This window comes from Poecilia reticulata, linkage group LG7, assembly GCF_000633615.1.
Source record: "Poecilia reticulata strain Guanapo linkage group LG7, Guppy_female_1.0+MT, whole genome shotgun sequence".
NCBI lineage: Eukaryota > Metazoa > Chordata > Actinopteri > Cyprinodontiformes > Poeciliidae > Poecilia > Poecilia reticulata.
In genome coordinates, this window is record NC_024337.1 from 4,686,745 (window position 1) to 4,710,585 (window position 23,841).

The 23,841-nt window shown below is 44.6% G+C and overlaps 3 protein-coding genes across 4 annotated transcripts in view; all 3 read left to right on the forward strand.

Moving 5' to 3' along the window:
• The window catches only part of plch2a (phospholipase C, eta 2a), a 56,804-nt gene extending 52,047 nt beyond the window's left edge, over window positions 1-4,757 (forward strand). For both annotated transcript variants that reach the window (XM_017305668.1, XM_017305667.1), the window contains 2 exons: window positions 1,608-2,844; window positions 3,153-4,757. In XM_017305668.1, the coding sequence (XP_017161157.1) occupies window positions 1,608-2,844; window positions 3,153-3,190 (1,275 nt within the window). In that variant the 3' untranslated portion in view covers window positions 3,191-4,757. The remainder of the gene's footprint in view (window positions 1-1,607; window positions 2,845-3,152) is intronic.
• LOC108166425 (1-phosphatidylinositol 4,5-bisphosphate phosphodiesterase eta-2-like) lies at window positions 1,572-9,868 on the forward strand. The gene is made up of 2 exons (XM_017305670.1): window positions 1,572-1,992; window positions 7,020-9,868. The coding sequence occupies exon 2, from the start codon at window positions 7,028-7,030 to the stop codon at window positions 8,621-8,623; it is 1,596 nt and encodes a 531-aa protein (XP_017161159.1). The 5' UTR covers window positions 1,572-1,992; window positions 7,020-7,027; the 3' UTR covers window positions 8,624-9,868.
• Window positions 9,869-12,545: 2,677 nt separating this feature from the next.
• Window positions 12,546-23,603, forward strand: LOC103466963 (probable glutamate receptor). The gene is made up of 10 exons (XM_008412921.2): window positions 12,546-12,835; window positions 12,941-13,013; window positions 15,082-15,113; window positions 16,412-16,591; window positions 17,774-17,997; window positions 20,762-20,859; window positions 21,568-21,785; window positions 21,871-22,090; window positions 22,859-23,109; window positions 23,187-23,603. The coding sequence occupies exons 2-10, from the start codon at window positions 12,953-12,955 to the stop codon at window positions 23,283-23,285; spliced, it is 1,383 nt and encodes a 460-aa protein (XP_008411143.1). The 5' UTR covers window positions 12,546-12,835; window positions 12,941-12,952; the 3' UTR covers window positions 23,286-23,603.
• Window positions 23,604-23,841: the final 238 nt, after the last annotated feature.

Genomic DNA, 23,841 nt, shown 5'->3' on the forward strand with positions numbered 1-23,841 from the left:
TGAATGATCAACCACTTTTTGCTTAATGCTGAGTTCAATTTCACTGCCCCAGACCTGATCACTACCAGACCAGTAGGATCAAGAAGTCATTTGAATTGCACCTGTCTGGCAACACAAAGTAGGCCGAAAGATCTAAAAAAAGACACGCATCACATCCTCATCAAAACATTCAAAAACACCTGAAACTGTCTTTGACTTATTTCAGTCTGGATAGAATTGTCAAACCATTAGCAGGACTTTGGAACAATCACAGTGAGAGCTGTTATGTATTATTGGAGTATACAGTATTGGAACAATGGTGATCCATTTGAGATGATGTTGCATGACTTGTGGTTACATGAAACACCATGATGGAAAACCCTCTGGCTAAATTAAAACAATATGCAAAGAAAGGAGGAACAGAATGTGTCTACGGTGGTTAAAAAAAAAAAACAATGTATTTCTAGTTATCTTAAATACTTGATGCAGATGTTAGATTTATGGTCAGGGTAATTCACATGACTTACCGCATTAAGTCATGTGAATGACTTAATGCGGTAATGCGCTTTTCGAATTTCCTGTGGGTCTGTTATTACAATTAGTTTATTAGGAAAAATGAACTAACGAATCATCAGCGTGGGGAAAAAGCAAAAACAGAAGAAAACTGTCAGGGAGCAAATGCCTTTTTAACACACAGTAGGTGCATTTCTACACAAACATTTTTAATTATTCTAATACTTCTTGAGTAATGTTGTCAGACACTTTGATCTGTGTATTTAAAAAAAAGACAGGGGAATGTCCTCTGCAAATAACAGCTTTTTTTTTCTTCTTTTTTTTCATTCATCTTGAGATATTTTGTGCTGAAGAAAGAGAAAGCAGAGTTCAATAGTCTCCCTCTGTTGCAAAGCCTTGATCTACAGCAGTTTCTTTTTGGAATCTAATTCCAACTAATGTTTATTAGATTATCAACCTGCTCTTCCATGTGCTGGAAAGACACCTTCTACCTGATCCCACTAACACTCCTTTGTGTTTGCTCTGCTCAGTTGTAATCTTCATCTCCTACTGAGTTTCTCAAGCATTGCCATCATTATCTAACTGTCTAAGTGTTCATACAGTGTGAACTGGCCCTAAACATGTAGCATGTGAAAGCATTTTCTAGTTCCCAGCCAAGTTCTTCGTGTTCTACAAACGGACAATGTTCAGCTGGAAAGTTAATCCAGACGTGCAATAATAAAGTTATCATAGTGAGAGTCAGAATATTTTACCTTCAAGGATACAGTTTTCCATTCAAATCTTAAGGTTTCTACATGTCAAAGACTGCTGATGAAGACCAGATTAACAGATAAATGGTTTGGGGGGGAAAAGGATATGTGGGATGATTTGAAACTTTTGCACAATGCTGTATGGTTGATCATTAACAGATGCTTCTTCTGTAAATGTGTGTGTGTGTGTGTGTGTGTGTGTGCGTGCGCGTGAGTGTGTGTGTGTGTATGATATGTGCATGCATACTTACTGTGTTAAAATGGCTTGTGTAATTTTTTTTCTAACACGGATGAGTCCCTTCACATGTGGAAACATCAGCCTCTGTTTGATTCAGTGTTTTACACCACTTCCTGTTTCTTCCACAGGCCAGAGCAGCCGGTGGTATAAAGGGTCTGTTTCACAGAAACCCAAAGCAGGCTTCCCTGGACAGCCATGCTGTTGTGCATCCCGGCCGTAAGCACCCGTTCGGTGCCCACCTCCTGCGCCGCACCGCCAGCGCCCCCACCAGAGGCCAGCCCAAAGTTAAGAAGGGCTTCCCTGAGCTCGCCATCGACACCAAAGATTACAGCTCGGAGGGGGCAAGTGAGGAGCGGGAGTCTGAGGACAGAGACAAGGCATCTGCGGCCACATCTTACCAGTTCACTCCTTCACCACAGCATCATATCGGTGAATCGGTGGACCCCCACCAAGCCAAGGGCTCCTGGGACCGTCCTGACACGAACGGAGCTCTCCACCCAGAGGAGAGCAAAGGTAAGAGCTCACCTTTTGCTCAGCGCCGACCCATGAGTGAGCCTCTAAAGCGGGCCAGCCGTCTCCGCTTTCACGAGCCGCTGGACATGAAGCCAGGCGTGTTCGCTCGAGTGGCTCTCAGTAGCTCAGGTAGGGTGGGGATGTCCTCCAACTGCATCACCTGTGTGATTGGCTCCAAGGAGAGTCCAGAGGCCGAACGAAAGGTTGAGGAAACACAAAAAGGCAAGTCTGGAAAGACAGACGGGGACAGACAGGAGAGAAATGTTTGTTCAGACCCAGACAAGAGACAAGCTCAACAAGATGCAGTTACCAAGACAGCGGCTGCCCCTCCTGACTTACAGCAGCCTCTGTCCAAAGCCACTTCCTGCGTGGAAGCCCAGCTTCAGTGTCCTCCTCAGGCTGTCCTATGTACCGCCCCGTTCTCCAGGTCAAAGGCCAGACAGACTCTCGGTCCCCAACACCTCCGGCCTCATCCTCAAGCTCATCCCAGGAGCAGCCGGTCCTGCAGCGTTCCACGCAGGCGCTCCCCTAACGCCATTACACCAGCACCTTGCATGGCTCCAGACTGCAGGACCAGCCTATGCTGGCAGCAGACCACCCCCCCCAACTACGGGTCTGTCTGTGGCTCATCAACCATTCCATTAAAACCGCTGACTGTGAGTGAAGCTCTGTTGCTCAGCGACAGCAGCAGCTATGACAGTCTGAGCAGCTTGGAGTCGCCTCCCATGCTGCCTCCGCGCTCTATCCTCGACAGCCGCAAGAGGGCAGTAGGGACCCTGCAGCGCGAGATGAACGCCCTGTTTGCCCAGAAAATGGAAGAGTTGCACCATAAGTCTCCCATGTTTTTTACTGGTAAGATGAGCCTGAGGCCAACCTGGTGGTAGCCGTAGACGAGCTTCCATTAGAGACTTGGAGTCGATGTTTGGTAGTGGATGTAGGTCCAACCTTAGTCCTCTGTAGTGAGAAACCTTTTCACCCATTGTGTCCCTGATAGGACGGCGGTAAACATGAGTCCAGCGTAGTTGTAGTCACAGTACTCTGTTTTTCTTTATTCTACCATTTATGTTGAGTCAAATATTTTATTGAAACAGTCTTCTAATGAGTAACTCGGTTTGTTTCTCTAAATATCCCCTTCCTAMTATTACCAACATGCTCGACAGATGAGAACAGTGGTAAGTTTTTTGTAAACTGGGATTAGTTTGATGTCGTTGTCAAAGTGTTGCTCTCAGACATCTGTTTCACCAGCCAGCAGAGAACTGCAGCTCTTTAATTCTCAGGTCTGTGAACCCAGTGATTAGACGGCTCAGATTTTATTCACATTTTTTTCCCACTTTAAGAATGTTTCTTGAAAATATATTTTGTATGCTAAAGGCTTTATTCTCCCTTAAATTTCTACACATTTGGAAAAAGACACATCTGGGTTAAGCAGCAGAATCGAGTTTGCAGGTGTGAAAATTTTTTTCCTGCCAATACCAAGCAGTTTTTGGTGGAGGCAGTGTGATGCTGTGGGACAGCATCTCCATGGCCTGTCTTTTTTGGAGCCAGTCTCAGATCAGATAAATCAAGATGAGATTCTCTGAGAGGGTGAAATGGCCTGGTGCCCACCCTGATCTCAGCTCCACTGAACATCTGTGTTCAGCATGAGCATTCTGCTCATCACTAAGCAACTACACCACATGTTTTGAAAGGCTGGACTGCTGTGTGATGAAGAGGACAGCAGAAGCTTGCGATAGAATTTGCTTCAATGAAAGCGACAGAGCGACAACAAAAAAGAGATTCACTGTTAAGTTCTGATGCTGAAACTTTAGTAGTTTTAGTGTACAGTAGGAAGATGAAGATGGTTACTTTTCCTGCTGTACTACTGTATTTCTTTTTTAGGCCTACGTGTAGTAGACACTGGTATATTTCTGTATTTTTCCAGTATGTACTCATTTCATTAAAAGTTAAAAAATGAATCAATTTTCTGTGTAAATACCTCATGTTATAACATGGACACCTGCATCTTGGAAACCGATGCAGCCTGTATATGTACACTTATTTTTACTTTCAATGTTAGTAGGTTAAAGTCAGTAGGCATCAGTAATGTGGACTAGTAGCTCAAACATTCACACTAGACCTTTATTTTTTTGTTGTTTTAATATAACAGTGGTTCACCTGCTGGATTGTATATTTTGGAAGTTTAATCATTCCGACCCTGTTCATTAATTGTAACGTTCCTGAGCCTCATGGTATATCCATGTTCTACTAAGCTGGAGTCCTGGAAGGTTTCCTGTGTGATGGGCTGAGCTCAGAGTCACGAGTTCCTGATGTTTCCTCTGCGTCCATGAAAAACCTCCTGCTCACATGATGGATTTCCTTGTTTTGCTGTTCTGTTTGGACCCAGCTGTTCCACCCTGATGCTCCCCCTCTTCCCCTCTGCCTGCTGGTAGATCATGTGATGGAGATATTTTGTATGCAAATGGCTCTTTTGGGGAAAGCAGAATGCGTTTAGAGTTGTTAGGTTCTGGCTTCACTGGAGTAGATCATAGTCATATGATGTTGGCAGATGTATGCTATAGTAAGCCTGTTCCAGACCCAGTTTCTGTGTAGAACATCATGATATTAGAGAGCAACATGTCCTGATGAGTTGCGTTCTGTCCTACAAGCTGCTGCTTGCCTGCTTCTCTTCCTCCTTCTCGTTGCAGTTTGGATAATTCCCTGTTTTCCTCTCTGTTCCTCTTTGCACGCTTTCTCTGTTCCTAGTGCAGAATTGAGGGGATGACCAGAGCCAGGTAAACTCACTACATGCATGCCAGCAGTACTGCAACACCTTCACTTCACTGTCCTTTCTGACACCAACCATCTTTTCTCCATCTGCCCTTTGCTCCTGGGGATGGGATTTGCTTATTTGGGGGGTGGGGGGAGTATTAAAAAAAAGCCTTAAACAAGAATGAAAACAGAAGAATGTTTTCTAAAGAACGAGGACAATCAAACTAACCCAGAAGATTGATAGAGAAAACGGGAAACACCCTCCATAGATTTCTGTACAAAAGTGGCGAGGAGGGCTCACAGTGGGTGTTTTTCAGTAACTGGGTGGTCTTTAATGTCAACGGGGTGTAGAGTTCTTCCTCTCTTGCAAGCTTCAAGCTAATATGTAGACAGTTTTAACAAGTTAAAATCAGAATTTCTGTAGGTTTTCAACACTTACACCAATTCGTTTTCTTTTGCATCACTATTTCCATGAACAAAGCCATTGTGATCTAATTCATCCTTACTCTGTAATCCATCTAAAGGTGTGTGACACTGTTCTGAAAATGACCACACTGTGTGTCCATTTTCAGAATCATGGCTCAAATTAGTGTCTGATTGAAGCTTGAACCTTCATGGCTTGTTAATGTCAGAATGATAGGTTTAATATCAGTGGTACATATAAAGCAACTGATATCCTGACTTGAAAATGGAGTTTTAAACATGCTTATGCTCTTCACATCTAAAGTTAAAACAAGATCAGCTACTGAAATTGTTACAGTTGGCTCACCTTCGAATCACAATCTAAAAGCTCTTATTCTAACAGATTGGGAACAATTGGGAATTATCCACAAAGTGGTAATTTGCATAAAATCAGACAGGAATCATCCTGCAGCAGCTGAAGCACACTTCCCTGAACGCATCTTATAAAGTTTGGTTCAGGGAGGATTAGGGTGTGAACTCCTGATTTCCAGTGAGAGAAACTAGATGCTTCACTGTGGAGACACAGCCGTGGACATATTCAAGGAATTAGAATATGTTCTGATGAGGCTTGTTTGTTCAGATTAGAAGTACTTTTTATGCATAACCTTTAAGCAGGTATTCATTATACTTTTCATTAAATCCACATTTCTGTATTAATGTATTGGTGTATATTTATTATTATTATTATTATTATTATTATTATTATTATTGGTCAGACTTAATATTCTAACCTTAAATGTCATGTTTCCATTAGTTGTAAGAAGAAACTCATATAATTACCAGATATAAAGTCTATGTGAAATTAATCTGTTTCATTTAGTGAATCTCCTTATTGACTCCATGTTCTACACACCATTGCTCAAATTGAGATCCTCAGTGTGAAAAAGCTTGATTGACCAGCACAGAGTCCTGACCTCAACCTGACTGAACAACTTTGTAATTAATTGGTGCAAAAACTCAGAGCAAGGCCTTTTGGACATCAGTGTCTGACCCAAGAGGTGCGTTTCTGTATGAATGACCAAATGGTCCATCATATGTATTAAGTATCAAATGTTATTTAAGTGAGAGGGTTTGTGAAGGTGGATGACCGAATAAGCGTGATAATGTAGTGTATTAAAAACTAGCTAGCTTGTTTTAGATCCACCTGTTTGACCCACTGATTACAGCCTTAAGTATTGATTCTGAAGTGAAACGCAGAATCAATCTGCTGCTTTTTCAGTTTCTTCTTTCAATGTCGTTGCTGGTTCATCTGCAGGAACCTGCCCAATAGACAAATTTGCAGGCTGTAACGAGGTCATGGAGACGACGCGGGAGTAGAAAAGATTCTTATGAAAGCGGCGTGGCGTGGCATGTCTGCTAGCACGCTGCCGGCTTCTGACGTGGTCTGAGGCTGAGCAGGCAGCTCGTGTTTACTGGAGGGAATCTGGACCGTGTGGTGATGCGTGGAGGGAACTTGGCAACGTCCTCACTGCCGTCACTCTGCAGGAGGTTTTCCAGATTAGCTCGAGTCCAGCTGTGTTCTGATGGGTTGTGTAGGCCGGAGAGCGAAGCGGGTCTTTCCTGCTGCATTTCCTCAGCTCTTAGTGTTGCATCTCAGCTCCTCACTGAGAGACATGGGGAAAACCTGGCGTACTGTCATGGTTCTGCTGACGTTCCGTCTCCTGGTCGCATCCAAACACATGCAGACACGTAAATAAAACTGTGCTGTTAAGATTACATACCATTGCATTACACTGATGAAAGCTGACTGTGAACATTAAACTGAACAGGATCATGACTCCATGTGGTTACTGGTTTCTTTGCTGCTCTCTCCTCAGACTCTTCCATGGTGCAGGAATCAAGCTCCCCTCCTCGCATTCCTTCACTAAAAGGGGGAAATCCCAGTAGCAGCTGTCTGATCCGCTCTGCCTCCAGTCCAGAGCAAAGCCTGTCACCGCATCACTCCACTCCTACACCGCTGCATCCACCATCAGCTGTTCCTTCAGCCTCTACAGCCGGCAGTTCCCTGTATGGCGCAGCGTACAGCGCCACTAAAGTCAGCAGAGACGTTAAAGTCTCCACCTCTTTCCCTCCCAACAGTCCTGTAGAGATGGCTGAACCGTCTCTGTCCCCCCGAGTCGCCCGGGCAACCAGAGGCGCCTTGGAGGAGAAGATACCAGAACGGAGGAAAACCCCAGAAACTCTCGCTCCAGGAGAAAAAAAGCCTCATCAAAGAGCAGAGCCCCCAGGTGAAACACGGCCGCCGGGAAGCCTGGGGCCCCCGGCTGCTCAGCCTCCCCAGGCCAGGAGAGCTCTCTTCAGCTCCCCGCCACAACCTGTCCCAGTAAGACGGGCAAAGAGCGAAGGGCACGTTCTGGGGGAGGGAGCCAAGCCGGCCCAGTCGGCTGTACCAGAGGTCTGTACAGACGCCACCATGAACGACCGGCTCTGGAGCAAACTGGAGCCCGGCAGCCACCGGGACAGCATGTCCTCGTCCTCCAGCATCTCCTCCAACGATACGGTGATCGACCTGTCTCTACCTAACCTGGCCAGAAGGAGCCTGTGCGTTCTGCCCAGTCCCAGTAACGGCTGCGACGCCTCCTGGATGGACTGCCGCCGCGCCGTGCCGCCTCCCTGCGACACGGTGAGGGTCAGCAAGAGCAAATCCAACCCCAACCTTCAGCAAAAGAGCTGTCCCAAAGACGAGCTTAAGCCCCGACCACTGCAGCCAGCCCAGAATGGCGCAGACGAGTCACCTGGCAGACTGACCCAGAGAAGGCACACCTGGTGCCGGCTTTACATGGAAGGACTCAAGCAGGCGTCGCCCAAAAGGCCGAGCGGCGCTGCAACCTCAGCTGAGTCCATGTCAAAAAGCCTCGGAGACCTGACCTCTGAGGACATCTCCTGCAACTTTGACAGCAAGTACCGCAGCATCAGCCGCAGCTTCATTGTACGGCCCAGCAGAGATGTTGTCCGTAAGGGCAGCGCTCCGAGGAGCCGGCCGCAGAGCGACCTGACGGAGCAGCTGCGCAGGCTGACCGACGTGGAGCCGCTGACTCCCTGTGACTTCATCCCGGAGGGCGGAGCCAGAGGCGTGGGGGGGCAGGAGGCCGAGGAGGCGCTGGTGAGACGGACCTCCTCCAGGAGCCAGAGCAGGGTCCGCTACATCGCCAACAGGGCCAAACAGGCCCAGGAAAGGAAGCGGCTGCAGGGTTTGCTCCAGGCCAGGAGTGCTAGCTTCAGCTTCACTGGGAGCACCGAGAGCACTGGCAGTGGAGTTGCTGGTCCCATGGAGGAGCGCGGGAACCCAGAGGGAGCGTGCTCCGTGGGCCAGAGTCCCTGCAGCAGCCTGGACCTGCTGAGTCAGCTGGAGCCCCCCTCCCATGTACAGCCCCCCATGACAGCTGACAGCACCCAACTGTTCTTCAGGCTGCAGCTCTGAGAACGGGCCGACTTGGAACTGATGGTGGGAGACGCAGCTAGAAACTTGTTTTGAATCCATTTCCTCCGAATTTTTTTTTTTTTTACACGTTATATATGCCGGTTTCTCCCAGCAGACCGTCTCACCAAGCAGCAGAGCATCTGTTCCCGTCTCAGTTGAACTCAAACGACCATCACTAGTAGAAACCAGGAGGTGCTTTTCCACAGCAGGAACTGGGAGGCAGGGATGAGCCCCGCCCCTCTGCTCACCTTCCCATCGCTAACTTCCTGGTTCAAGCTTACACACTGAGGATGCAGATTCTGTAATACTGTTCTCACCGGTCACACTGTCGCCCTGCAGAAGGTTCTGGTTGCCCCCCCACACACATACACACACACACCGTTCTCTTCACCATCCCCTTACCTGGTACAGTTTCTTCTACAGCAACAGGCTCTGCCCTGTGGAAGTTGGAAAATGGACTTTAGTGAAAAGTTTTTATATAATACATTAACTCATATTTGTGTTGAATCTGACCTGCTCTCATGTTTCTGTATTTTTTTAGACATGACCTCACAGTAGCAATAGATACTAGAGAATAGGATTTTAATACTTTTTTTAATTTGCTTGAACTTTTTAGATATAAATTAGGTTGTTTACGTGGAGGCATTACCAACCCATTATTATTAGCAATATTTTGAACATGATAGCATGTCATGAAGAAAAATGTAGTTTGATGCTGACAGTTGTCTTTGCTGAAAAAGATGGACTGGTTTTTCAATGCAGGATTGAAAACGTCGAGTTTTTTTTTTTTTTTAAAGGACTAATTCTAGCCGTTCTGTTGTAAATTCGGAGGACTTCGGTTACAACAGAACTGGAGTCCGGTTCTCTTCTGTTGACTGTAGTCTGTGGCATGTCCAGGCGCCGACACCCTGTTCTTTAACTGAGCAGCTTTGACCAGGCCCTTTATGTTGACCGCATGCCATTTTAAGCACACTACTGATTTCCTCCATTTTAACAATGTTTTTTATATGAAGATTTAAGATTTTAGCCGCTTTTCAGATCACCTCGTGTTGGGGAGCAGGGCATTGCGTCCGGATCCCTGTTTTCGTTTCTCCGTGCTACTAAAGGAAGATGGGAATGATGTTGTTTGTTCCGTTTGCCCTGCCGTCCAAGTTCTTTGAGCAGAAACTCTCAAGACAATATTGAGTTCAAACAATGTGTAATTATGACATGAATAAAACTCAGATAACACTGAAACGCTTCGCACCTCATTTGCTTCGTTTGTGTCTAATCTGTCAGAAGCTGCCTGAGTTCCAGAAAGCTGGAGGATTCATTAACGGAGCAGCTAAAGTGAGGCTGACGCAGACTGACATGAACCAGCCTCTGGCCTTGGTGTTGGCAGCTCCAATTATGTTCTCTGCTTGGGTCTTCGTTTAGCAGCCATCACTCCTCCCAGCCTCTGCAGCAGGAGGGGAGAAAGAAGAACAGACCCCCCACAGGAGCAAGGAATGCTCCAGAACAAAGAGACCGGGCGAAAAAAAGAACAAGTTCAACGGATCGTTAAGAGACGAAAAACATGTTTGTTGTAATTTCTTGCCTACCAAGAAAAGATCAGTCTTCCTCACTACGTTAAGACTTTTTAGAACGTTACTTAGATTGGTTTGAGGATTTTTATTTTTATGTATATATATATATATATATATATATATATATTTTTAGAATAATCATGTTTGATTCTTGTTCCACAGGATGGAAAATCCAGATTGACATAAATCAATCCGGTTTATTTGTAAAGCCCATTTCAGGAAAACAGCAGTTCAAAGTGCTTTACATTGTGAAACTTCATAAAAACATCATATAGTTAACAGTTATAAAAACCAATAACAGACATTACATCTTGTCTAGTGCCATCATTAGAATCATCAATACACATGAAATATGTTGATCAATGTTCCATTTATTAAGGTTCAAAAGCAACTCTAAGGTGTTTTGATCCTGATTTAAAGGAAGTCTGTGTTTTAGCTGTTTTGCAGTTTTCTAGAAGTTTGTCCCAGATTTGTGGTGCATAGAAGCTGAATGCTGCTTCTCTTCATTTGGTTCTGGGGTTGCAGATCAGAACCAGGAGACCTGAGGGGTCTGGAAGGTTGGTACAACAGCAGATCTTTAATGTATTTTGGTGCCAAGCCGTTCAATGACTTATAAACAGTATTTTAAAGTTTATTCTCTGAGCTACTGGGAGCCACTGGAAGGATTTTAGAACTGGGGGAAATTTCTTTAAGGGAAGGACTGGTTTCCACATACTACATTGTGAAGATTCAGCAATTGACCATGTGAATGCTTGGAAAGATTGCATACAAATGAATGACAAATAATTACTAGATGATTTAAATTACTTCAAGTAGCTGATGAGGCTGAATGAAATGCCTGGTAAATTGTATTGCATATCCTCCACAATGTCCATGATTTTACCCTCTGGACTTCAGAGAACCAGAACAAACCACTGGTTGCCAGATCAGCTGTTGCCTTGTGTTGGTAGAGTATGTGAGATGATCAGAGCTTGGGAAATCTTTTTATAGCCTTATCCTGCTTTAAACTTCTCCCTGACCTGCCTGGTGTGTCTATTGGACTTTATGATGCTGTTTTCTCCCCGATGTTCACTTAACCAACCTCTGAGCAGCTGGATTGGTACTCAGATTACACACAGGTGGACTCTTTAGTCATTAGCGGTCATCAGGCAACTTCTGAAGGCAATTGGTTGCCCTCAGAGAAATTACTTTTGCACACACTCAATTTTGAACCATGTATAATTTTCTTTCTACTCCATAATTGCATACCACTTTGTGTTGGTCTTTCACATAAAATGGAACATTATGGAAAAGGGGTATGGATATTTTTGTGAGCTACTGTATGTTCCTGTTATTCAATTATTGTCCTGCTTTGTTAAAAAAAAGACTAAGGAAGTTAATAAAAACAATGGAGGAAAAATCATTATAAATGAGCCTTGAAATCCGGACAGACTCCGCTCGGCCCCTCCTTGCTTTCTCAGGACACTGGTTTGTCACTCAGAGCTTCATCCATTGTCCAGTTGGTGGTGTGAAAAGCTGACGGCCACCTCCAGTGCGCTGTCGGACCCTGCCAGGCCTTCTTCAGATCCGTAGGACTTTGTGAAGCACGACATGCTTGTTTTAGAGCCACAGACTCTGCTCCTGCCAGCTCACAAGCACAAAAGATGGCTTCATTAGGATTCCAGGAAAACCACCGAGCCCCTCTTAAAGCCGTATTTATCTGGACAATTTGGCACGTCTCGGCCTCTCAACTGAAACCTCAAGGCCCCGTCTAGCACTTCAACCCTGACAGAATGTTTTTGTCCCGGAGTGAATGCACTTTCTGCTCTCAGGCTGAAACCACTGCCTGTTCTCAGAGGCTCTGAGCAAATAAATCAGTTTGTAAGCATAAGCTGTAGGACAGATTTGGTAGATTCTCTTCCAAAAAAAAAAAAAAAAAGAAGGACTTCGGCAGATAATGCAGCAAACTGTTAGACCTGGGGATGGAGAACTGGAAGGAAGCTGAACTTTTTAGGTTGGATTGTAATTTAGCCCAGTGAGTTGAAAGCTAGAGCAAGCTGTTCTCTTGACTTTCATTCAGTTGAAATGTTTGTTCAGGGGCTTTTCTGTGTTCAGTCTTGGCGATGAGGATGGGGGTGTTTTTTTTTTTTATGTCTGTCCACCTTCCTCCATCTGCAGGTTTTGTTGCTCGACCAGGACCTATTGCAACACACTCCCTCTCCAGGAGTGGTGGGCTCCTGAACTTTCCAGCACCTCCCCTCCACACACACATGCACGCACACACACACTCCCTGCCGAATTCAGACTGTGTTATGTAACCTTCCAAAGCCCACATGTAGTAACTGACATTTCAAACCTAATTATCCCAAAATGTGTGAGGCACAGACCGACACGCCAAGCCCTGTGAACAGGTGTTGAACTAGTTGACTGAAGACAAAAATATTCTGGTCAAACTGGTAACAGTCTGCCTGCACTCAAGTAGAACCTCATCTCTCTCAGACTCAGCTTCCCGCGGTCCTGGGTCTGATCTCCTCCCTCTTTGGACCCACCATATAAACCCCCAAACTGCTTTCTGCTGCGCCCAGTTCCTCCCACACGCCTCGGACAGGACCTGGAATTTCTCCTCATACAGAACTCCCCACTTTTCATCATCTCTGGCAGAAATTGGGTAAGAGGTCTCCTTTGTAGCTCCATGCAATGGCATTTAGCCACCAAAGTGGTTTTCATTAATTATTGTGAAACCCAGCCATAGTCATTATCCTTTTCTTTCCAGCTCTGTGGAAACATGAGAGCGGTTTTGGCTTTGGTTTGTGTGAGCGCCCTGACTGCATGGAGCCACACTGCAGGTGAGGAAAACCTCCACTTCTCACATCAGATCTGATGGGAAAAATATCTGTTAAGTGGGAGGGAAGGAGGTCGATTATTATCACCTAGGGTGGTTGGGATGGATGGGTTTTCTGTGTTGGGGAACATCATGTTCTTTTAAAAGTGAGGAACGTGGATGGATGAAAACCCGGTTTATCAGGGCAGAACGCCAAACCGTTCTGTTTACAGCTGAAATAAAACAGGCTCTGAGAAACTCCTCCCGTTTGGAGTCTGAGGAGGAATAACTAGTTACATTTACTCAAGTAACTGAAAAACAAAATGGACCCCTGTGGTGCATCTTCCCATTATGATGAGGAAATTCTTCTCTGACTGCCTTTACCTTATTCACTGAATGATGAATAAAGATGTTTTAGCCATAAAAACAACATAACACACATTTACAATTTCTGTTAATGTTGCACTAGATAACGTTAGGAAGAATGTGTTGTTTTTTTTATTTACATATTTGTTGAATATAGGAATATATTTGTTAACTCACTGAGGCAGATTCTTTGAAAAATCCGCCTGCTCCCTGTGGTCCTACTGCCACCAACAGAAATACACCRCTCTGTCAGAATCAGCCAATCAGAGCCGGKAGGAGAGGAGGGTCTTAGCTCTGCCAATCAYCCTTGTATATGTGCTGCTCAAGATTACTGGTTACAGTAAATATGTGCTTTATTATAAGTACACTGAAATAAACTAAAAGGGATGGTCAGCAGATATTTGGTCCTTGGAATAKGCTACAATTATTTTAAGTCTGTTAATTGGCTCAAAAATAATCAACTTATGATTCCGTTTTTAATTATTTCTAATAAATATTTCTGCATTGAAATGCTTTGTAACTAAGCCTGTGATCCACTGATTTGCTGCCATCTAAGCAAACTGCAGAATTTTAGAACCTTAAAAAGTTTTAATTTCCTTCAAAATGCATTCCTTTAAATACATTTTTTWWATTATTTTAAATCTATTTACTTGTACCAATGCCACTCTATGCAATAAAAGCTTGAAGTAAACTCTCCYTTAACACCTGTCTTTCAGCTTGTGTTTTCTGCCTGGTAGTTTTCTCCCAGAGGCAGTGACATCACTTCTTCTTGCAGTCATGTTTCTGCACACTTGATGCCTGGATCTGTGCCAGCCTGCTCTGGCTGACCCACGAGGAAGGGTCACGCTCCCAAATCAATCTCAGCCTTTACCCCACTGGCTGTACCGGGCTGCTGGAGTCCCATCAAAGCACAGAGGGGGCAGCGTCCACTGTGGCAGAGTCCTATTTCTCACCAGTGGAGGGGCTGCTGCTGCCAAGCTGTGATGAATCAATTAACCCTAGGTGCAGGGGGGTCAGCGGCAGACAAGACCRGACTGGACCCGACCGGATGTCTCAGGCATCTCGGCAGATTTTCCGTCCTGCCATCCTCTCCGGAGGAGGCTGACGGAGTGTCACGGGCTTTGTGTGATCCAGCCAGGCCGGCTTTGTTACGGCATGCAGCTCTGAAAGGCCCGCTCCCCTGGCACCTCCGCTCCCGTCTCCGACCGACTCTGGCAGCACATGTTAGGTCCCGCTGGACACGCCGCATCGCCATTGGTCAGTTATGGCGAAGTGAAAACAACTAGGAGTGTCATGAGCGACAAAAACAAATGGCTGGGTTTGGGGCCTCCCCTCCTCATCCACTGCTCTGATTACACAGGGGCCCAAGAGGGATGGGTCCACAATTTGATCCCCTCACGGGAGGCCTGGTCAACCCCCTCATTGTACCTCTCAGCCCCTGCTCAGCATGGAGCTGCTTTCTGAAATCTACTGCAAAACAACCTCCAACAAAACCGCCATGGTCCAGCAGGGACCGCTTGGCTAATTTACCGCTGTGGCTTTGAGGAGAACACGACRCRGCTCAAAGTGACGATCTGCTTCATTAGCTCCGTAGAAGCTGCTACCCATCAGCCGAACAAGTGGCAACTCTAAATCCTTTCATTGTCTGCATATATTTATGTACAATCACATCACCATGCTTCTTCAGCACAACTCCGCCMTGTTACCGTTTGTCTCTSTCGTTCCAGGTGCCAAGGAGTTATCCATCACCACTATAAAGGTATCCCTGCTCTCCACCTCTCATTGAGCGTGAATGACTAGAGGAGGCACAAAAGTTGCTTCTTTTAAAGTCAGRACTCGTTTCTGTCGAGAATAATTTGGGTTTATTATGTAAATTTATGTTRGTTATGTAAATATTTTGACTTTGCTCTCGAGGTCTCATTTCAAAATTCAAGCAAAAAGGTTTACGTTCACTGGGATTGCTACGTTTTTAAACGATTTAGGAAAGCCCAATGATGATGTCATAGCATTGTAAGTTTCCTATAGGTTAATTCTCAGTTGGAGACACATAGACAACGCCTCAAACACACTGTGGGATAAGATGAAAAGAAATCAGCCAATATATGAAGAGACGTATGGAGCCGTACCAGACGCCTGAAGGCTCCACATTCATCTGTTCAAACATTTATAAGCAAATGTAAACACCGTGGGGAATGTCCAGCTACAGTTTCAGTTTGGACAAAAACATGTTTTCCCAGCGATAAAACAGGAAATGCCTCTGGAATTTGGAACGTCTAATTGCAATTCAGGAAATGATCATCTGGAATATCTCCTAAGCCTAAAACTCCAGAATCAGTCTGAGGTTCACCATCARWCCTGACCTCAAAGTCATGCATGACATTTTTCTGCAGTGTTTGTARTCTGATAGCGACTGAGCACAACAATCACACCTCAGATTTTAGAACTTGTAAACGCCATAATCAGGTTAAATAAACATGACMTCAAGCTTGGGGTGCATCCAACTACATCTTCACCAACAGGTTTGTACAACACCACACATTTAATGTGATTAAAACTTAACCCAGGTGYAGTTGAACATATTGCTATAAGCTATGTTGTTTTAGCATTATGTAGCTGAGTTATGCAGAGTCAAAGGCTCTATTCAAGACTTGAGAATCAGTTTTAAAAACTCAACTAGAAAAGCACCTCAGGTTGTAATTTTGAGTTGTAAAGTTCTACTTTGTTAAATGTTAAGGTTTGGGCACCTTAACATTTGCAGTGGATGCCTCARATGTTCATATGTATAAAGATATACATGAATACATGACTCAGATGCACCTCTTATGGGCCTCTGAGCACATCATGTCTACCTCCGACATAAAAATGCTGACGGGTCATAAAGACACTACAACACTTTTGCTCCATAAATGACGTACTTATAATGGAACTAACATTTATTCATTGATAAGCATTTCTCTGTTTTGATTTCCATATTTCATCCATTCACGTTCCATTCTCTTAGCAGCGTGTTATGACCTGCTTTTGATCCACCACATACAACTTGTTCCGTTTTCCCAGGATGACCCATACGCCATGAGCAGAGGCTCCCAGTTGGAGGGCTACTGCATTGACCTGGTCTCAGAGCTGTCCAAGAAGCTGGGYTTCAAGTACAACGTCCACCTGGTGAAGGACGGCAGGTATGGAGCCATGGACTCATCTGRGAACTGGAACGGCATGATCGGAGAAGTAATCAGAGGGGTAAGTTCATGATGTCAACATGATGGGAAAGCATGGAAGTCTTGGTTTTAATGAGGAAGGAATACATAGATAAAGATTAAAACACAGCAGGTGTTGAAACAACACTGCATGGGAACAACGAGCCCCAGCTTTAACCTGTCCTCCTCCGCAGGGTTTCTAAGTCTAAACCAGGGGTTCCCCTCCTTCTTTTCAACTGGTCTTTGTAACTTGGTTTCACATCATCCATTGTATAAAACGTGTAGGCACCGAATGATTGTCAATGTTTCTGTGGGCTTTTGTGTGTTCAATTTGTTGGAATGATTCTTGGACAAGCAAATTTCAGTAGAGATAAGTAGTTGTGTAATCTGTTCTCATAACACAGTATTTTTCAGCTCAAAAGACAGAAGCATTTTTCTAATGTTTTTTGGGGGGGGTTAAATTTAAATATTTTGCATTGATAAATAATAGACTAAGTTGGGTAGGGGTTCAAACCAGTAACCCACTGCTTACAGGTTGAACTCACATGTCCTGAGCCACTCTTAGTGATTTCTTCTCCAACCTGGTAACAATCAGCCCCATGTTCTGCGCTTCATTTCGTTCTGAGTCTGGACCCTYGACTGTTGAGAAACAATAGATTGCTGGAGGCGGGACTCTGTTGACATCTTAAATGTTACCCAATCTTTACATGATGTATGTAATGCGCCAGTTTGATGTAACCAGAAACRACCCCATTGGGGACTACAACTACAATATCGTTACCAGGAATAAAACGCTTTTAAACATTCCTCTTGCTCAAACTTTAACTACTTCATATTTGGAAGAGTGATTATGTTCACTTCCTCCAATGTGCGCCTATGATTGTAGTTTGGCAAACTAAAATTAGGAAGACTAAATAAATTTATAAAACAGTTTGGAAATTGACATTAATCTGTTTACAACTCCTTCTGTTTGCTGATTGGTCAGGATGAACGGCAACCTGTGAACCCCAGAAATCCAGTTCAATGGGAGGAATCTGATTGAGCAGTAGACAATTTTTCGTAGTAGACAATTTCACTCGATCCAGGCAACAATCAACTAYTATTAGTATTAAAGTATGAAACGTATGGTTAAATGTGGACCGAGAGAACCCGGAGAGCTTCGGCTGACATGATGCGCCTCCTGTCCAGATATTGTGACTCTCCTTGTTGCTGTAATCCGTACCAGGAGGCTGATCTGGCCGTGGCCCCGCTGACCGTCACTGCTGTCAGAGAACGCTTCGTGGACATGACCACGCCCTTCATCCAAACTGGACTCAGCTTCATCTTGCGTAAAAGCGCGGACTCTGAGGACCACTCCTTCAGCCTGCTGTCCCCGTTCTCCACAGAGATGTGGGTCGGGGTTCTCGTTGCTTTCCTGCTAACGGGACTCTGTGTGTTCTTGGTGGGCAGGTGAGTTCAACTCCAAAACATTTCTAATTTCAGCTTCAGAAATTGTTGAGGGTGCGGGGTGGTGGAGCGCACTCAGCATGTGGATAGGCTGCCGTCCTCAGTCACGTCTTCTCCTTCTCTCACATCTTCCATTTCTCGCCTATTAGCTGTACGATAAAAGTCACAGCCTAAAATCGAAACAAAAAATGCAGTGTTCATATAGATTCAAAAATACTCTGCATTATAATGAACAAAAATATTTCTGGTGAAGCTAAACTTTTCACRAACAAGTGGGAATGTTTTACTGTATACCGCTATTTTAATACTTCAAGCACATAATGAATTACTGAAAACATTAATAAGMATTAATACCCAAACAATAGAAACTGTTGTACTAACTCGGAGTGCAACATCTACACACTTCCTAATCTCCTCTTGGGGATCCRGCCAGTCAGGGTCAAGGAATGTGAATGCCACTTATGGATTGGTTACTTTGCAAACACCAGCCTGTCGTTTGTCTTGGTATTTCAACTTCCTGAGCTGGATTTTCTGTTAAATATTTCAGGCATGAAAAAAACAAAAAATCTGTGAACAGGCCAATTAGAGTTATGTTCCACAGACACATCTGGGAGGGGTCTACTGCCCGGTTGTACCAGACATTCATTATATAATTGATTATTTAAAGTTACAAAACAAATTAAAAAAATAATAAACAGCAGTTATTTATACAATAACATTAGAATCCAAGTAAATACAGTCTGAACAAAAAAAGGAGTGAAAAATCGCCNGCCAGTCAGGGTCAAGGAATGTGAATGCCACTTATGGATTGGTTACTTTGCAAACACCAGCCTGTCGTTTGTCTTGGTATTTCAACTTCCTGAGCTGGATTTTCTGTTAAATATTTCAGGCATGAAAAAAAACAAAAAATCTGTGAACAGGCCAATTAGAGTTATGTTCCACAGACACATCTGGGAGGGGTCTACTGCCCGGTTGTACCAGACATTCATTATATAATTGATTATTTAAAGTTACAAAACAAATTWAAAAAATAATAAACAGCAGTTATTTATACAATAACATTAGAATCCAAGTAAATACAGTCTGAACAAAAAAAGGAGTGAAAAATCGCCATGTTTCCTTGTGATGCAATTTACTGAATTTTTGTATCATTCCTAGCCAAAAATAAAAGCACGCCAATTGATACTTCTAACGTCACCTTAACCAATCAATGTAAAAGGAGATTTGGAGACATTTAAATACACATAACTGTAACATAGAGTTTGTTCTATTTAGCTTAAAAAGAGGCAGAACCTCATTGCTCTTGTGTTTGAAGGTTGTTTTACTGCAACCTCCCTAAAATCCACAGACAATCAGAATGACCACCACCCAGTGGCACTTACACCTGTCATCATGCAGTGTTTTAAGAAGTGGTGCAGAATYATACATTCAGCAGCAGAACTGGGCTTACAGAGCGAACAGATTCGGCCGCTCTGAGTGACCARTGCAGCAGCGAGCTACGCCAGACTGCTGCTTATAGACCACAGCTCAGCATTCAGCACCAAGCTCACACAAGTTAGCTGACAGAACYGGGACTTCYGGTCTCCACCCACMGCTGGWCCCAGATAACACCGCTGTGGTCCGAATAATCAGGGGGAGGRAGGGATGGCATATGGAAGAGAGGTGAAGCAGTGTTTTGAGGAGAAAGTCACTAATCTGCCTTGAAGCATCAGCAAAACAAAGCAGCTGAGTGTTGACTTCAGGRAGAGGAAAACAGAAAGACATAACCTGGAGAGCAAACAACCAAACAGCTGCAGAGGAAGGCAGAGCAGACACTGTATTTTCTGAGGTTAATCAGAGAAAAAAAAAACTTCTCTTCCTCTTCTCCAAATGCTCCATNAGGGATGGCATATGGAAGAGAGGTGAAGCAGTGTTTTGAGGAGAAAGTCACTAATCTGCCTTGAAGCATCAGCAAAACAAAGCAGCTGAGTGTTGACTTCAGGRAGAGGAAAACAGAAAGACATAACCTGGAGAGCAAACAACCAAACAGCTGCAGAGGAAGGCAGAGCAGACACTGTATTTTCTGAGGTTAATCAGAGAAAAAAAAAACTTCTCTTCCTCTTCTCCAAATGCTCCATYAGGAGGGTGATGGACTGTATGTGTGAGTGATTCAGCAGCTGCTCGGCCTCAGATAGGAAAGCCTATCAGGTCTGACCCTCCTGCCRCCTCCCCCCACTTCACCAAAACCATCAGTATCTGCAACAAGGTGCAGTTCACCCAGAAAACACTCTGGTCTAGAGATAGCGGGTGGTTAAAACACACAACCTGTTTGAGTGTGCTGGCTGTACACAACATAAACAAAGAAATGACTTTTTAAAAATATATCACTTCAGAATGTAAGACTTAAGCAGAAGACAAACATAATTTGAGAAAAAGACAAATCAGCGAGTATTCAGCTATCTGAATTCAGCTCCCTCCAACCATCCATCCATCCATCCATCCATCCATCCATCCATCCATCCATCCATCCATCCATCCATCCATCCATCCATCCATCCGTCCATCCATCCGTCCGTCCGTCCGTCCGTCCTGTCTGTCTGTTCATTTATTCATTGTTGTCTACTTATCCGAGTAGAACCAAAATATAAACTCACACATGCAAATTTCAGCAATGTGGAAGAAACATTTCCCTGTAACTTAATGGATTTAAAACAGGAATGTAGTTGTTTCATGAATATAAACGGTTTAGACCCTGTAACCACACCGCCCATCATGTTTCCCCTCTCAGGATCAGCCCCATGGAATGGGCCGACCCAGAAGCAGACGAGYACAGTTTTACTCTGCTGCACAGTTTCTGGTACATCACAGGAGCGCTGACCCTGCAAGGTAACAATGGACACAGGTGCAGCCACGCCGTCTGCTGGCTGTCTTTTAAGTCACATCTTTCTCAAAATCAATGTGATGCCTTGATAAAAAAAAACAAAAAAAAAAACATCTTCAGATCCTGACATCTTACCATGACAGATTGTTTTCAGTAAAACAAACTCTATCTCTTTAACATCCCTTTGGGGTCCTTACAGATATTATCAACACAAGTTTTATTTTATTTTTTTTAAGGAATGTAAGAAAATTTGTACCAGTCAGTTTTAAAACATAACTTCTATYGGATCTTACATAGAGACTCATGGAAAAAAGTTTTGCTTTGTTTGTTCGTATCCAGTRRGTTTAACTATTACTGCACAGCTTTAGACCTCGGAAGGTTCTGTTTTTATCTCTTGTCTCTCTTTCCTCTGCTCTGTTCGCCACAAAACTAAAAGTGACGTTTTCTCATCWTTCATAAAACACGTGTTGGCAGCCAGACTGCTCTGCTCTGATGGGCCAAGAACTCTTCCTGTGCACCAGTTCTCATGTTTGTTTGAGGGGGAGTTTAACTCTTCCTTCCCTCTGGCTGCCTGCCTGTGTGCCATTAGAGCCAGTGGTGCTGTAATGTCAAGCAGATTTAGAAAAACGCAACAAATCCCATGATCAACGTAAACCTTTTTGAGCTCTAAGTGTTCCTGCTTTCAGAAGCTGATCCCGTCTTTGTCMTCTCAGGAGCCGGCCCTCACCCTAAAGCTCTGTCTGGGCGTGTYGTCGGCGCCATCTGGTGGATATTTGCAGTGCTGCTGCTCGCCTGCTACTTTGTCAACTTCAACTCGGTGTTGCACAAGAAGAGCAAGCACATCTCCATCACCAGCTTCGAGGAGCTGGCCAACCAGGATGTGATCGACTATGGAACAGTGGAGAACGGCTCCACCATGCTCTTCTTCAAGGCACAGAGAACCCCCGGCGTCCGCCAGCGGATACGACGCCTTTAACTGGCTGACCGTATGAAATGACTTGTTTTTATTTCCCCAGAATTCCAACAACCCCGTGTACCGCCGCATCTACCAGCACATGGAGCGCAAAAAGAGCTGCGTGTCCTCCATGCAGGAGGGGGTCCGCCGGGCCCAGGAGGGGCGCTTCGCCTTCATCGGGGAAGCTGTGTCCCTGGACTTGGCCGTGGCTTGGTACTGTAGGCTGACCCGGGCCCAGGAGGTCATCTCCATGAGGTCATACAGCATCGCTGCGCCTCGGGGTAAGACATCCGCATCTGTCAGCATCACATGTTACTGCTGCTTCCTCCACACTGCTGAGTGAAGAACAGAAAGCTKKTTTTTTAATAATCASGCACATCTGCAYGGACAGGTCCTGTTCCATCACATTACACWTCGAATTAGATGAAGCCATAATTAATGTTGATATTAATATGCATRTGGCAGGCTGTTATTGTTAGCTGAGGTGAGTAAGTAAACTCCATAACAGAGTAACTTGTTATGGTAAAAGTTACAGCAGGTTTGAGTGTGAAATAAACTTACTCAAATGAAATGAGAGTAACTTCAAATACTTTTAGAAATAAATATAAAAAAATCTATCATTAWAACTATCATTTTTAGATTAAYCAAATCAGTTCCTAATTAAATAATCTCCTCCACAATCATAAAAGCTTCGGTTCCAGTTGGGAGCCGTGYTGCAGGAATTACAGTTTGTTTTTCAGGCCGGTACAGAAAACCTTCCACTGGACGACTTTCACAGAACATTTTATATATACAGCAACTTTTACACTACGAGTCACATTGGCTACTTCACACCACATTGTAATCATCTTCAGTTTATCTTTGCAGACAAGCCTTCATAATGTTTTAATTATCCTGAAATGAAAAACTGAATCTAACTGGAAGCAGCTGTTTTGGGATGGACTGGCGATCRGCCCGGAGCGTACCTGACCTTTCACCCRGCGATGACATCTGGAGACGGGCGCCAGCTCYTCTTGCCTCCTCTCATTCCTCCTTTCTTACCCCACTAGGTTCTCCRCTGGTGAAGAACCTGACCATCGCCATCCTCCAGCTTAGCGAGTCAGGGGAGTTAACACACCTGCGGGAGAAGTGGTGGGCCAGCAGCTGCTTGGGCTCTGACGAGACGCATTCATCGGATGCGCTGAAGCCCTACGACCTGCGCGGCCTCTTCCTGCTGCTTGGACTGGGCCTGGGTGTGGGGCTGCTGCTGGCCCTTCTCGAGCTCCTGTCCAGGGCCCGCAGCCGAGCCAAGGAYGGCAAGGTAGGCAGAGAGACTCAGGCGGCGGAGTCGGGTCACGTTGTGTTCTTGTTCTTTACGGCTCCTCTGCTGTTTCCCAGAAATCCTGCTGCTCGGTGCTGTCGTCTGAGCTTCACCAGCGCTTTGGGAGCGGAGGAGAGGGAGCAGAGCAGGAGAGCTCYGATAAGAGCAAAGCATGAAGCAAATGTTCACGCTAGCTGAAATAAAAGCGTTACAGACAGGAAGAAGCTGACTGTTCCTGTTAGCTTTCGTTTTCTCTGTAGTAACACTCCTGTACGTTTTTACTTAATGCTTTTTGTATTTTTGTAGAAAACTCTGAGCTCAATGTAATGAGGCGACCTGAAGGAGAGAGTTACTCTGAGTACTAAGCTCTCTGAGTTAGTTGTTTTTTTTAGTTTACACATCAGTTCTTCTCTCCTAACACACTRCAGATCAGTGTTTCATATTAACACTGTTGTTTTACCTYGGACTGTTCAAATAAACTTTCCAACATTCCAGTTTCTCTCCTTCTTTAAAATGTGCAGAGTTATTGGTCACTATAACATGGAAAACCATTCCTGATTCAGATGAACTATACACTATGAACTATACACTATGAACTATATAGTCACCCGAAATGTCTCGCTGGAGATGGGCACCAGTACCCCTCCCAGCCCCGCTAGGGACAAGGGTGTAACCAAATGGATGGACACATAAACCAGCTCAAGAGACTCRGTCGCATACAGAMTGAAAGAG